This window comes from Engraulis encrasicolus, chromosome 12 (genome assembly GCF_034702125.1).
Source record: "Engraulis encrasicolus isolate BLACKSEA-1 chromosome 12, IST_EnEncr_1.0, whole genome shotgun sequence".
In the NCBI taxonomy this organism is placed as follows: Eukaryota; Metazoa; Chordata; class Actinopteri; order Clupeiformes; family Engraulidae; genus Engraulis; species Engraulis encrasicolus.
The window spans coordinates 56,596,387-56,612,880 of record NC_085868.1 but is presented as its reverse complement, the minus strand read 5'-3'; the positions used below and the strand labels follow the sequence as shown (position 1 = coordinate 56,612,880).

The 16,494-nt window shown below is 43.8% G+C and overlaps 1 protein-coding gene and 1 long non-coding RNA gene across 2 annotated transcripts; one reads left to right on the top strand and one right to left on the bottom strand.

Moving 5' to 3' along the window:
- The first annotated feature begins 3,922 nt into the window (after positions 1–3,922).
- Positions 3,923–11,176, top strand: LOC134460420 (NACHT, LRR and PYD domains-containing protein 3-like). Its single transcript, XM_063212841.1, has 5 exons — positions 3,923–5,713; positions 6,123–6,296; positions 8,479–8,652; positions 9,161–9,334; positions 11,095–11,176. The coding sequence occupies exons 1-5, from the start codon at positions 3,927–3,929 to the stop codon at positions 11,099–11,101; spliced, it is 2,316 nt and encodes a 771-aa protein (XP_063068911.1). The 5' UTR covers positions 3,923–3,926; the 3' UTR covers positions 11,102–11,176.
- A 3,936-nt stretch (positions 11,177–15,112) lies between these two features.
- On the bottom strand, positions 15,113–16,050 carry LOC134460419 (uncharacterized). The gene is made up of 2 exons (XR_010037087.1): positions 15,984–16,050; positions 15,113–15,343 (listed from the first exon to the last, which is right to left on the bottom strand). It is a non-coding gene; the product is annotated as an uncharacterized LOC134460419 (long non-coding RNA).
- Between the last annotated feature and the right edge of the window lie 444 nt (positions 16,051–16,494).

The window sequence follows — 16,494 nt, the reverse complement described above, 5'->3', positions numbered from 1 at the left end:
ATGGGGTGTATTCACTTTTGTTAGGTACTGTACATTTTGAGACATCAATGGCTGTATTTCAAATTATTTGAGTGAACAATAAATTGAAGCGGCAATACAAGTTGTACGCTGGCTGATGCTCATTGTGTCAAAGAGAAATGTATTTAATGTGCATTTAATGTTGTCCCATTAAAAGATAAAATTGCAGAAATATGAGTGTTATACCCACTTCTGTAACATTCTGTATATTCCTATGGGCACTCCTCCCCCATCCATCCACTTACACAACAACAGAACCAGATGAACAGGTTTGACTCAGATCTTTGCTGATTACAGCACCCACGTTCAAGATCTCAAAGATTTCTCATCTGAGGCTGAGGAGTCTGCTCTCCGAAGTCAGAACTATCTTGACAATAACAGACAGTAAGTATCTCATTTCTTTAGCAATTATATTATCAACACGCATACAAACACACACACACACACACACACACACACACACACACACACACACACACACACACACACACACACACACACACACACACACACACACACACACACACACACACACACACACACACACACACACACACTTTTGTGTAAGTAGACTTTGGCCAGTAAAGGTTTAAATGTGGTGATGTGTGTGGATGTGATCCAGCCAGTTTGCACAGTCTGAGCTTTAAAGATGTCCTCTCAACGTCATTTTATTAATATTGCTGTGTTCCCCATTGTTATTGAATGTGTTACGTGTTGGTCCTATTTTAAAAAACATTCTAGTTGTTTTGTTTCAAGCCATTTTTGCAAGCTAGCAAGGTGGCTTGTGGAGAAACGAGAGGGTCTTCCGGGTTTGTCGTGTATATCCGTCTCTGATTGGCTCCCTCCTCCTGCTCTGCAGAGAGATCGTCTAAGGTTAGAGTCTCCACTTCCCCGGGTGGTGCTATAGGGGCACCAACGGAGGCGTGCAGGCTCCATTCAGGGCTGTGCTCTTACGACAGCGACCCCTAGGCGAACTGCAGGCATGGAGCGACCAGAATGGGCAGGCTGTGTGTATGAGGCTTTGTGCTCTGTGTGTATCTGAGAGTAGCAACCAGCTGATAGCTAAGCCAAGCCGCCAGACATTGCTTGTTTTGAAAAAAAAAGCAGAAAAAAATGGCTCGACATGTTTTTAGAAAAATGGGTCGACATAAACCCTTGTGGACAAAGCCCTCTTTCGATGTGACACAACACAGAAAGGCTTTCGTGATTTGCTTGTTTCTCTGCATTGCTTATGTCAATTGGGAAACACCGGGAAATACAGTCAGGCGAGGTGACACACCGCTATGAAAAGGAGTGAGTAAAACTGTGTTTTATCGGAAGCTGGCCTTTAAGGAAACAGATATCTTAAATCACTACACTCTGAATTGCATCTTAAACACATAGATTAGCAGTGCAATCAGAGACTAGTGAATTGGAGTGCAGTCTCCCCATCAGGCTTCCAAGATACTAAATGTGGGGTCTGCACCAAAAGAGCCAGGCTTATTGGCATGACAGTAACAGCACAAAAACAAACGTATTGATTTATAGAAGGGCTTGACATTGACGCCAGCCAACCGGCCAAATGCTGGTAAAACAGGACTAAGGCTAGTAATAGTTTCACTGTCACTTACCAATTTGGCAAGTTGTTTATTCCTTGGCCTGACTGACATGCCACAGTAGCCTCTATTCTATTGTTTGCCACTTGTATCAATTATGTATTTAAGTTCAAGACAATGCTTACTCAATTGCTATTTGTCAGAATAGCACTCATACCGTATTCCTGCTTTGATTGTAACACTTTATAATAATGTTCCTTTGTAAAGACTCAGTAAATAATTAACTAATGATGAATAAAACATTAACACATGTTTTTATTATTAACTAAGTTTTATTAATGCTTTATAAAATATCTACAAATGATATATTCAAGATTTTGTACACCTTATAACAGAGTATTGTATTCATTTACAAGCAACTTGTAAATGTTCGATAAATATAAAATATTAACATAGCATTTCCTAGTCATTTACGGTCCGTGTATCATCCGATCATTCAATCATTCCATTCAATCTGGCAAACGGAAAACGAAATAACGACTCCATATTTTGTTTTCCCGTTTTTCCATATGGCCAAAAAATAGGGAGTTATGTTGATTTTCCTTTTCCCAACTCAAAACAGAGTTAGGCTATCTCTACCACCCACAGGCACCCACACAAGGGGGCTAACAGTAGGACAGAAAGATGTTCTGTGGAGTAGGAGCATCAGCAGGCTGATTATAGGCCTCGGGGAAATGCGTAAAGCAGCGCGTTTGGCAGCCACTTGTGCACTATCGTGTCTTACTTAGGCGAGCAATAGAAAACACAGCGGGAAATCGGACCAATAATAGTAAATTATTGTTATTGCGTTTTGGTTTTGGAGCCGTTATTTCGTATTCCGTTTGCCAGATTGAATGGAATAATTGAATGATCGGATGACACACGGACCATTTACAAGCATTTGTTTACATTTCCTAGTCATTTACAAACGTTTGTTAATGTTGTTTATCAATAGTTTGTTCATCAATAGTTAATTATTTATTAAGTCTTTATAATGCTGAGGTTATATATCATGATAAAGAAAATAAACAATGTCAATTTTGTGGCTAGTAGAATAGCGGAATGACTAGTGATAGCCACAGTGGCCAGTGAGTGAAAAAGTTCATGTCAAGTCCTAATTTATAGTGGTGGAGAATTGTCAGAGCAACACCCATAAAACTAATAGTGAAGGAGAATGATTCAAACTTAGTGAAGAGATTCTCCATCTGGTTTTGGATCCAGGTCTGAACCAAAGAGCAGTCAGAAATAAAACCATACCTTAATCTAATCTATCTAATCTCTCTCTCTCTCTCTCTCTCTCTCTCTCTCTCTCTCTCTCTCTCTCTCTCTCTCTCTCTCTCTCTCTCTCTCTCTCTCAACACACACACACACACACAATCATCCCTCTCATATTGTCTAGGATGGAGGAGCCCGTGTCTAAGAGAAGACCACCCTCTCCTGCACCCACCTGTGTGTCTATGAAGAGTGACCAGTCGATGGGTCGCTTCATTAAATTTAAAGGAGGAGACTCTTCAGCTCAACAGTAAGATCAGCACTCTACTATTGAGATCTCTCTCTATCTCGCTCGCTCGCTCGCTCCCCCCCCCTCCCTCTCTCCCTCACCTCTCTCTCTCTCTCTTTCTCTCTCTCTCTCTCTCACACACACACACACACACACACACACACACACACACACACACACACACACACACACACACACACACACACACACACACACACACACACACTGTCCCAAGAACTTGCCACCAGGAGTCGGCTTCTTTCCAGCCTGCAGGTCAAACAAATTACAAACATGGAACGCAGCATTATTGAGTATGTGTATGTCGATGTGATTATGTGTGTGTGTGTGTGTGTGTGTGTGTGTGTGTGTGTGTGTGTGTGTGTGTGTGTGTGTGTGTGTGTGTGTGTGTGTGTGTGTGTGTGTGTGTGTGTGTGTGTGTGTGTGTGTGTGTGTTACACAGGTCTAACCACCGCAAGAGTTCCCTCTCTGCTGTAGTGAGCCCTTTTGAGCCCTTGAAGAGGCAGCAGCCCAGTCAACCAGATCTCAGACAGCTTTATGATCACAGGTGTGTGTGTGTGTGTGTGCGCGCGTGCGCGTGTGTGTGTGTGTGTGTGTGTGTGTGTGTGTGTGTGTGTGTGTGTGTGTGTGTGTGTGTGTGTGTGTGTGTGTGTGTGTGTGTGTGTGTGAGAGAGAGAGAGAGAGAGAGAGAGAGAGAGAGAGAGAGAGAGAGAGAGAGAGAGAGAGAGAGACATTAGATTTGATTAATTGCCATATCATTATTTGTGATTCTAGTTGTCATTTCCTTTTTTACTCTCAGACAGCAACTTGATCATATGCACGAAATGCAGCAGATCCACAAGTCTCATCTGCAGAAGAGGTTTCAGTGTCTGATTGAGGGCAGCATAGAACAGGGAAACTCCACAGAAATGAAAACGTTCTACACAGATCTCTACATCACAGAAGGGGGTAGGGATAGTGTCAATGATGAACATGAGGTCAGACAGATAGAGAAAGCAACCTGTGGAGAAGAGAAATTTGGCAGACTAATCAAATGCAGAGACATCTTCAAAACTGGATCTGGACAAGACATACCCATCAAATCAGTGCTGACTAAGGGAGTGGCTGGCATTGGAAAAACAGTCTCTGTGCAGAAGTTCATTCTGGACTGGGCTGATGGGAAAGCCAATCAGGAGGTCCACTTTATATTTCCTTTTCTTTTCCGTGAGCTGAATCTGATGAAGAAAATGAAGTTCAGTCTGGTGGGTCTTGTCCAGCACTTTTACCCCAAGGTAAAAGCCGAAGAAATACTCACTAGTTCACAGCACAGAGTATTGTTCATCTTTGATGGTCTGGATGAGTGTCAACTTCCTCTGCAGTTCAACCACAGCTCGGAGTGTGACGTGACAGAGCAGGCTTCAGTCAACATGTTGCTGACAAACCTCATCCAGGGGAATCTGCTTCCCTCTGCTCTCCTCTGGATCACCACCCGACCAGCAGCAGCCAGTCAGATCCCTAAGAAATGTGTGAGCCAGGTGACAGAAATAAGGGGTTTCAACGATCCACAGAAAGAGGAGTACTTTGGGAAGAGAATCAGAGATGAGAATCTGGCCAACAGAATCATCAGACACCTTAAGTCATCTAGGAGCCTCTACATCATGTGCCACATTCCAGTCTTCTGCTGGATTGCAGCCATTGTTGCAGAGAGAACATCAGAAGACAAAGCTGAAATGCCAAGGACTATGACTCAAATGTACACCCACTTTCTCATCATTCAGACAGGCATTAAGAAGGGCAAGTACACAGAGAGAAAAGAGACAGAAGAAGAGATCATTTGGAGACTTGGGAAACTGGCATTTCAGCAGCTGGAGAAGGGCAACCTGATCTTCTATGAGGAAGACCTGAGGGAGGCTGGCATTGATGTCACAGAAGCATCAGTGTATTCAGGAGTGTGCACTCAGATCTTCAGAGAGGAGAAGGATGTGTACCAAGCAAAGGTGTTCAGCTTTGTGCATCTGAGCATTCAGGAGTTCCTTGCAGCAATGTATGTGTTTCTCTGTTTTAGTAACAGAGACAGAAACATGTCTGACCAGGAGCCAACCTCTCAGCTCTCTGCTCTGTTCAGAGCTGAAACACTTCATGACCTGAACAAGACTGCAGTGGATCTGGCCTTACAGAGTAAGAATGGACACCTGGACCTTTTCCTCCGCTTCCTTCTGGGCCTCTCACTGGAGTCCAATCAGAAACTCCTAAAACACCAACTGCCAAAGAACAATAACCAATCACAGAGCTCAGTGCAGACAGTCCAGTATGTCAAAGAGACGATCAGAGACAAAAGTAGTTCAGACAGAAGGATCAACCTGTTTTACTGCCTGAATGAGCTGAATCAGCATGCTGTAGTGGAACACATTGACAGGAAGGAAGAACAGCTATCTGTAGAGATGCTCTTACCAGGAGAGTGGGAGACGGTGACATTTAGACTCGAGATGTCAAAAGAGCAGCTGGTTGGGTTTGACCTGCAAAAATGCATGAGGACACCAGACAAAGATCAGACGGAACTCCTCAGCCCTGATGATGTTCTTCAGAAGCTGGTAACAGTGGTCACAGCGTCCACATATGCAGTGTAAGTAACACACTGTGTTAATATTTGACTGTAAAGTACTGGTAGTGTGTGTGCGCGTGCGTGTGGGCGCGTATGTGTTGTGTGTATGTTGTTTTGTGGGTTGTTTTCTGGGAAGGTCACACACACACACACACACACACACACACACACACACACACACACACACACACACACACACACACACACACACACACACACACACACACACACACACACACACACTATTTATTGTCTAGGATTGACACATGAACACACAGTTCTCACACAAAGAGTGTGTGTGTGTGTGAGAGAGATTGTGACCTGTGCTCTGACAGAGAAGAGCTTTTCCTATATGGCCTCTGTCCTGACCCCACACTCTCCCTGTATGTGTGTGTGTGTGTGTATATGTGTGTGTGTGTCCGTGTTCAAGGCTGATACAGTGTATGCTGAGAGAGAACAGCTGTACCTACCTGGCCTCTGTCCTGTCCTCTCACTCCTCGCGTCTCACATGGCTGGACCTGAGTGGCAATGATCTCTGTGACTCTGGAGTGGAACTTTTATGTTCTGGACTTCAATATCAACACTGCAAATTAGAAACACTATGGTAATCAGCATTTCATGAAGTCTTTTTTGGGCAGTGTGCGTGTGTGTATCTCTCCTCTCTGTGGTTGTTCTGTTCCATTCATCCATCATCCCTCTCTCCATATGTCTGCTTTTGTTCTCCTCCATCCCTGCATCTCTCCATCTCTGCACAATCTCTCTCTCTACACCTCTCTACACCTCTCTACTTTCTGTGCTTCTCTGCCCTCAGTCTCCCATTGCTCCTTCCTCTGTTCTATTACATCCATCAATCCTCCTCTCTCCTCTCTCCCTCCCTGTATCCCTATTTCGTCACTGTGCTTGTTCTCATCCTCTCTGCATGTTGTGTCTTTCTCTCCACATTCCTCTTCATGACTGTCTTCTTCATCTTCTTTCATACCTCATGCCTCTCTTTCTACACATCACGCTGATCATTTCTCTTCCACATCTACTCTCTCCTAGCCTGCTGACCCCATCCTACATACTTCTGGCCAACGATTTTGGCTCCGTACAGTAGTCTGGCCCAACACGCTTGCTTCGTTCACAGTGCTGCCAATCAGTGAACAGTGGTGATGCAGAGCTCACCCGTGGATTGACGAGTTGATTAATTACTGATTGGTTAAAGGAACGCCAATTAATTTAAATGGCAATGGGAACGGATTCCTCTTAGCTTGTTCCAGACTGTATGACGGAGTCAACAGTCAGCTTTTGCTAACTCTCTTTATCCATATCTTTCCCTATTGGTCTCATCACTCTATTCCCCTCCACACCTGCTCTCTCTCCCTCTCTATCTCTCACTCTCATCATGTCCTCTCTAGCCTTCCTAAAGCCATTTACTTTCTCTCTTTTTCCTTCTTTCTTTCTCTCTCTCTCTTTCTTCCTTCCTTTCTTTCTTTCTCTCTCTCTCTGTGTGTGTGTGTGTGTGTGTGTGTGTGTGTGTGTGTGTGTGTGTGTGTGTGTGTGTGTGTGTGTGTGTGTGTGTGTGTGTGTGTGTGCATGCGTGTCTGCGTGCATGTGTGCGGGCGTGTGTGTGTGCATGCGTGTGTGTGTGTGTGTTTTCCCGATTGTGGGGACTAGTTTTATGAATGGACAAGGGGAAATGTGATTTTTATCTCAGGACGTCGGTAATAGAATTGGCTGATTCGGACTGGATTGAAATATGTCAGTAAACGAACAGAAAGTAGGAGGGGTTACTCATCATGCACCGTTGTGACTGCACTTGCCAACTCCACAATATATTATTGATTTTTGAGCACATTATTGCGCATCCATGGAGGCATTTGGTCCTGTGGAACAATTCTAATAATTGCCTGTTGGTTTGCGAACCCATCATAATCCATTCTAATGCGTCTGCATGCGTGTCCTTTCATTTGGAGAGTGCGTTTGACTATGCTGTCTGATTTTGACAGCGAACACAGCTTGGAACAACTCCCTAAAACAAAACTAACGGTTTACTGCAAGGCAGTAATGTTTGCAAGCCCGGAGAGATTGGATATATTGTGCATTTTGTACGCTTAACTAGACATCTTTACATAGGGTCGCATTCGGATGGGAGTAGTATTACCAAGGGTGATTTTCCCGGACCATTTTACAGGAGGTAAAACTCGCGGTGAAGTTTACCCGACATACTCCGCTATCTTTACCGGACTGGCACGTTCGGACAGGATTAAATTTCCCGGTTATTATTACTTTACCCCAGGTCCTCCCATTAAACTAGTCCCGTCGGAATAGGACTAAGGGGTCTTACACTAGGGCGGTAAAGCGTCGCGGAACGGCCACAATTTTTACCGGCGTCGGTGAAAATACATTGAAACATACCTGTCCTTACACACCAACCGGCGGTAGTCGGGCGTCAGCGGCGCGGGAGCCGGCTCCGCGCCACGCTGCATTTGGAAAATAGAACTCGAGCGTATTTTTCACGCCGGCGACCGGTGGTGTCTCATTCAAATGAATAGCAAAGTAGCAGGCTAGCTTTGGCTGTGGGTTTGTTTTTAACAGTACTAGCCGCGCACGACGATGCTGTCAGTGTGAAAGGCAGAGAAAAACACACCGGCCGAAACTAAGCAGAAAGACGGCGTTCGTTCCACGACCGTTCCGTTCGGCTTTGGTATGTTTGACCCCTAAAGAAACGCTTTTTGTAACTGATCTCTTTCCTGACCTCACACTTCTTGTGTGTGTGTGTGTGTGTGCGTGTATTTGTGTTCCAGTCTGGAGAGGTGTAAGCTTACAGAGAAGAGTTGTTCCCACCTAGCCTCTGTACTGTCCTCACACTCCTCACATCTTACATGTCTAAACCTGTGGGGCAATGATCTGTGTGACTCTGGAGTGGAACTTTTATGTTCTGGACTTCAGCATCAACACTGCAAATTAGAAACACTATGGTAAGCAATATTATGTGTGTGTCTCTGTCTCTCCTCTCTGTGCTTGTTCCGTTCCATCCCTCCATCTGTCTGCATGTTGTGTTGCTCTATTCCTTCATCTTTACATTACTCAATCAAGTCACAGACCCCCCCCCCCCCATATATACATATTCTCTCTCTCTCTCTCTCTCTCTTTATATATATATATATATATATATACATACACACAAATTCACAAGCAGGATGAAGGGAACATAAAGGTTAATACTGTACAGTATGTTTTTTTTTCCCGTTAAAAATATTTTTTTTATATGCATGGGTCAGAAAGACCCAAACACCAACAGGGCTAACATGTGGAGTTATGCAACTTATTTGTTTCTGATTCATCTGCATGTGTTTCAAATGTTTATGGCGTTTCCCCGTTGCTGATTAAATGTTTTCAAAGCATGGTTATTGGGGGAGCTTTAAGCTGACAAAGAAAAGCAGTTTGTAACTCTGTCCTCACACTTCTTGTTTGTGTGTGTTCCAGGCTGGTTGTCTGTAACCTTACAGTGAAGAGTTGTTCCCATCTGGCCTTTGCCCTGTCCTCACACTCCTCATGTCTCAAAGAGCTGATCCTGTATCGTAATGGCCTGAGTGCCTCAGATGTTGAGCAGCTCTCTGCTCTGAAGAAAGACCCCAACTGTAGTCTGGAGACACTGCTGTGAGTAACTATCCAAACACCTGTACAGTGGTGCTCATATGTTTACATACCCTGGCAGAATATATGGTTTCTTATCAATTTCTCATAGAATATGATTACACAAAACCTTCACTCATTGCTAGTGACTGACTAAAGACATTTATTAGCAATCCTCTGCGTTTACTCTTTCAAAATCAGATTCACAACCAAAACTACCCAAATTACCCTGATCAAAAGTTTACATATCCCAGTTTCTGATGCTGTATACCGCCCCGTTTAACATCATTGACTGCTTTGAATTGTTTGTGGTAGTTGTGGATAAGGCTCTTAATCTTCTCAGATGGTAAAACAGCCCATTCTTGCTGGAAGAATGGTGTGTCCTATAATATCATTGGGTGTCTTGCCGGTGCCTCATGCTTGAGGTTTCCCCTGAGTGGTTCAATGATGTTGAGATCAGGAGAGTGAGATGGTCGCTCAACAACTTTCATTTTATGTTTCTGAAGCTAATGACTGGTTGACTTGGCTTTCTGTTTTGGATTATTGTCATGTTGGCATGCCCAAACAATGGCCTATGTGCAGCTTCAAGTCTGATGAGTGTCAAGTTTCCTCCTGTATTTTTCAGAGGGTTATGTGTTCATCATTCTGAGTGTGGACCAAAAGTACAGTGCATTTGTAACACTAATTTGTTCCCATGACATCAGTGGTCCATGACCATGTTTCAAAGACGGGATGGTGTAACTTTCATCATAGGCCACATTGACTGTTCTCCAAATGGTCGTGTTAATAGTGCCTGAAAAAGTTATATATTTATCTCATGTTTCCAAATGACTTTGTCCTAGGCTTTGTGAGGCTTCTCACTATGCTATTTGGTGTATCAAAAGCAAAATAACATGTTTGCAATTTCGTATAATGGCTTTCTCCTGGCAACCCTCAACAGACCATCTTTTCTAAAGTGCCTCTTTGCTGTACAGCTTGAAACATTTTTTCATGTTCTCCTATATTTCACCTGAAGTTATTTTTTGGTTGTCCTATGCCTCCTGAACAACTTCCCTCGCAATTATGGATAAGATTTTATTTCATCTACCTGCCAATGGCTTGATTACAACCGAAGCCCTCGTATTGGAATTATTGCAACAATGCCAATTGACATTCTGAATTTGTTTTGATGCCTTTTATGTGCCTTTCCTGTTTAATAGAGTTCAATTATCTGCCCCGAAAGACCCTTATGACAAATCTTTTGCTTTCTTCATGATTTATAACATGAAAACTGTAGTGAATCACTGACTTTAGGGATGCAAGGTTCTCTCAGGAGTTCAACTACTCACTGACGTTTTCTGCACAATCAAATCACAATATAACAGCTCAGAAGTGAAGATGGTTAACTGTAATATCCTTTCAGACCCGCTTGTGTGAAATTGTATGAATGTATTCAGCCTCAATCAACAGGGTTTGTAAACTTATGATCAAGCGCACCTGGGTAGTTTTTGCTGTTATTGTTATTTAAAAAAAAACTAAAGCCAGTTTCTTGCCAATAGATGGCTTAATTAAAACAATAGTCATCAGTGATCAGCACAGATTTTTGGTATCATTCATATTCTTTGAAAAAATTATATGTAAATATATGAGCACCACTGTATGTGTGTGTGTGTGTGTGTGTGTGTGTGTGTGTGTGTGTGTGTGTGTGTGTGTGTGTGTGTGTGTACATGTGCGTGCACGTGTGTGTATTTGTGTGTTCTGATAGTGGTATATGACATCATCTCATTTTCTCCTCCATCCTACAGGTGGTGATAGTCTAGCAGCTGAGCAGCAGAGAAAAGCCCTGAGATGATACCAGCACACACATTTTACTTCTTTATTTCGATTGACAGATAGGTGTTTATCATAGCACTGCTCACTGAGTGTCTTAACCCTATCCAGACCCGGGGGGGGGTTGGGGGGGGGGGGGGGGGGGGGGCACCAACTTTGATGTCGTATAACTCCTGAATAACTAAAGCTATGACTACGAAACTTTGTGACTTTTCTTAAAAAATGAAGTTGGCTACAATGTGATACCAAAACATTAGGTTTATCAGTTTTGTTGTTGCCATGGCAACGGTTTTCTGACAGGTACACCTGACCAAAAATCACTGATCTAAGTCTCATCATCATCATTTTTTTACATTTTCATTAGCATCAGACACCCTTGTGAACATTTGAAGTGGTCTGAAGCACATAATAACCGAAATTGATGTGCATTACCCAAGTTAGATGGAAAATACATTAAGATGACATTTTGGGCAATAAAATCAGGAAATGACGTCATAATGATGTCATAATATCCAATAATGACACGAAACTGATGTCATTCATAGATCTTTGGCTGAAGATCATCCCCTCCAAGTTTGGTGGTCATACGCCATTCGGTTCCTAAGTTATGAGGGGGGGGGGGGGGGGGTTAAAATAATTTGGTCAATTGTTTAGCCTGTAAGCCACACACACACACACACATTTTATGGACATGGCCCAAACTACCAAAGATTAATGCTATAGTGTTACACGAGTAACCACAGTTTTAAGAGCATTATACAATGATTGGTATTTAATTATTCTGGAGGAATAGCATGTTTCCATATAGCTGTCTATTCTGTTCACTGATTGATGTTAGATCAGGTGTGTTCACACACACACACACACACACAAACGTGTAAACACATTACTCTCTCTCTCTCTCTCACACACACACACACACCGACTCACACACACACACACACACACACACACACACACACACACACACAAAGTAAATATTAATCTAACATGCTAACATTTGCAATGCAATAATGATTATGTTAAATAAAGTCCTTAAGTAGTTTACAACACAGCAGTGTGTGTGTGTGTGTGTGTGTGTGTGTGTGTGTGTGTGTGTGTGTGTGTGTGTGTGTGTGTGTGTGTGTGTGTGTGTAAAAATATTTGTCAGCATTCCCATTACAGTACATTCCCATCAGTTGTCCCGGGGCCAAGGAGAGAGGGGGCCCCAGAATTGGGTCCTCATTATTGTAGGTAGGCCTACAGACTGTTAAAGATCAGTGGTGAAACAGAAGAACAGAAGTTCACATGCAGTGTTGTATGTCGGTCGTTACTCAAGCTCATGCACTGGCCATCTTTTGGGAGTCCTGGGATGTTTCTCATCTCCATTTTCTATTCTCAGAAGATCTTTACCATCAAGAAGGTAAACAAGTTCACACTGGTCATATAATATAGAACTACAAAACAGTAATTTGATGTCTGTGTTAACAACACAGATTTGCCCTCTATCTATTAAATACCTAAATAGCCTCAGAAGCACTTAAAAACATGAAGTAAGTTGCATTTAAAAGCTAGGACTCTCATTTTGCTTTAGAATGTGTTCATCCAGCTCTAACATTCCACCATTTCCACTGTTTCATGACTTTTAATAAGAATCATAGAGTAGAGTTTACTAAGAAGCTGGTTCAGTAGTAAAGCAAAGTTAATCGCATGGACCATGGTAAATCATCTAATAGAAGAGCCTGGAGTCCTCATTTCCTTAATTAAATGATGTCTGTAGGCTATTAGCAGGTTTACCACTTCCTGCTGGTGAACTAAGGCTCAACACGTAACCATATTACAGAGTACACACCAACACAAACACAGCTGACACATACACACGCGTCCTTGTTTCGAAGTCTTTAATCAATTTGGAAGGTAATACAAAAAAAAGGAAAAAACAAAAATCTGAATTAAATTCACTATTCTCTATAGGCTTCTAAATATACATTTTTTTAAACTCCGCCCTCCGCATCCTCCAAACACCAGAGGGATGAGGAATTATTCCATCGAATGCGAACATCATCATCATCATCATCTTCATCATCTTCCCAGCCATCCCTCCCCAAAAGATCATCCACCCCCGCCCCAGTGTCTGCTCGGGGCCCGAATGCAATGGAACAAGTTAGGCATCCGTTGCCGCGGTTACCCCTCTGTTGCCGGGTGCTGGCTCGAGGGTCGTTATTATCTACAGTAGTCTTTAGTTCAGAGCTGCTAAAAACTCGGACACACGCGCACACACACACACACGCTCCAATGCTCGATGAGGTTAGGCCCCCCTTGTCTCTTGACTTTAGTTTAGGTTCATTTTGTTCTTGTTGTTAATTCAGCTAGCAAGTTTTAAGACGAGAAATAACAAATAATAACCCTCCTCCCCAAATACTCTTTCTTTCTCTCTCTCTCTTTAGTTTTTTCTTCTTTCTAAAACAAGAGAATTGAAAGCGCCAAAGTCTCTACATGCTTTGCATATGTCACTTGGTTTGGGATACGCACACACACACACATTTCATATTTCACACACACACACACACACACACACATTTCATATGTCAAACGCACACGCACGCATACACACACACATTTCATATGTCACTTGGTTTGGAGGCGACAGACAGCCAGGAACAGAGTAATGGTCAACACACATACACACACACGCACGCGCACATGCACGCACACACGGTACCAATGCAATCTCTACACAAGGGTGTGTGTGTGTGTTTTTTTGGGGGGTCTCTACACAAGGGAGAGGGGGGATAAGCTAACCATGACAGCAACACAAAAAATAAGTGAGCTATTGCCTTTTTATACCGCCACAAACAGTTCTTTTGTTTTCCGGAGAAAACGTTTTAACAGGCGGAACAGAGAGGCAACAGGAACAGCGCACACGAAAGGAAAACAAATCTCTCAACGCAGGTTTTCTAGAGATGGAGCGAACGACGACAAACGGCAGATCAAATCATGGCATTCCTTCGTGTTCTAGATCATCGTAGTCCATGTTCTGTGTTCCGTGTTCTTCTACAGGTTCTTGATGCCATGAAGATCCCATATGTCTGCCCATTCTCTGTGCATGTGTGTGTTTCAGTGCATGTGTGTTTCTGTATTTTGTGTGTGTTTCTGTGTAAGCGTGCGAGTGTGTGTGTACATATGTGTGTGGCCAGAGAGGGGTGCTACAGCAAACAAAACAAACAAACCAAATGACCAATCAGCTAGTGGGGTCCCGGGGTAACGACCAATCAGCTGGTGGGGTCCCAGGGATAATGACCAATCAGCTAGAGGGGTCTCCGGGTTATGTTGGTTGGGAGCTGCAGATGCTCTGAACAATTGACCACATTACATTTAGACTATCCCATTGGCATTATCCAATCAAAACACCTTCTCTTCCCTCTAGCATGGGCCTACCGTGACAGAGTGATATGACCGTCGAGTCACAGCCTCCCATGTGCACACTTTTAGCGTTAGCCACAGCTTAGCCTCCCATGTGCACACGCTTAACATTAGCCATAGCCTAGCCTCCCATGTGCACACGCTTAGCATTAGCCATAGCCTAGCCTCCCATGTGCACACGCTTAGCATTAGCCATTAGCATTAGCCTTCCATGTGTATTACGTTAGTTCTGTTAGTTTGTGAGGAACACTTTGAATCCTCTTTAGCACAATTACCACACACTCTCCTGTTTGTTGGTTTGTTTGTATGTGTGCGTGCGTCTGTACATGTGTGTGTGTGTGTGTGTGTGTGAGTCTGTATGTGCGTGTGCATGTGTGTGTCTGTGCGTGGCCATAGCAAGTACAGTCTCTCATAGGAGATCACCACAATCCACTGCACTGACAGAAGACGGGAGGGAGAGAGAGAGACAGAGCACGAAAGACAGAGAGAGAAGAATGACAACGACAAAGAAAGGAAGAATGAAACAAAATAAAACAGAAGTAAAATGGGACAGAAAAAGAGAAAGAAAGAAAGAATGAAAAGAGGAAAGGGTTAGAAAAAAAGAAAGCCTTTAATTGATTAATTGATTAATTGTCAGGTGGGCTCTGATTGAGAGTGAAGTAAATGGAGCGGGGCCTAAATGGGGCGTGGCCTGGTGTGTTTCTGCTTCCTGGGGGCGTGGCCTAGTGGTCTAGTTCTGCTTCTTGGCTTCCTGGTCTCCGTAGCTGGACCCCGTCTTCTTCACCTCCGTCACGCCGATCAGGCGACGCACCGCTACCGACGCTGTGGAGACACACACATACACACACACACCTGTGTTAGTTACCGTCACCCCGATCAGGCGATGCACCGCTACTGACGCTGTGGAGAGAGAGAGAGACACACACACACACACACACACACACACACACACCTCTGTTAGTTACCGTCACCCCGATCAGGCGATGCACAACTACCGACGCTGTGGAGAGACACACACACACACACACACACTGACACGGACACACACACACTTCCATTAGACTGTCAAACTCAAATTCTTTGTATGACCCATGCATGTAAAGACATTGACAATAAAACGACTTGACTTGTCTTGACTAAACTCATGAGCACACACACACGCACGCACACACACACACATGTCCCACACACACACACACACACACACACCCCTTCTATGCTCACCTATGATTAGGAACAGCATGAAGCCCAGTATAGGTAGTGGTGACCCACTAATGAATATGTCCCCCACACACACACACACACACACACACACACCTGATATTCTCACCTATGATTAGGAACAGCATGAAGCCCAGTATAGGTAGTGGTGACCCACTGATGAAAATGTCCCACACACACACACACACACACACACACACACACACACACACACACACACACACGCCCCTTCTATACTCACCTATGATGAGGAACAGCATGAAGCCCAGTATAGGTAGTGGTGACCCACTAATGAATATGTCCCACACACACACGCGCACACACACACGCACATCCCCCTTGTATACTCACCTATGATTAGGAACAGCATGAAGCCCAGTATAGGTAGTGGTGACCCACTAATGAATATGTCCCACACACACACCCCTTGTATACTCACCTATGATGAGGAACAGCATGAAGCCCAGTATAGGTAGTGGTGACCCGCTAATGAATATGTCCCACACACACACACACACACACACACACACACACACACACACACACACACACACACACACACACACACACACACACACACACACACACACACACACGAACAGCATGAAGCCCAGTATAGGTAGTGGTGACCCACTAATGAATATGTCCCACACACACACACACACACACACACACACACACACACACACACACACACACACACACACACACACACACACACACACACACACACACACACACACACACACCTG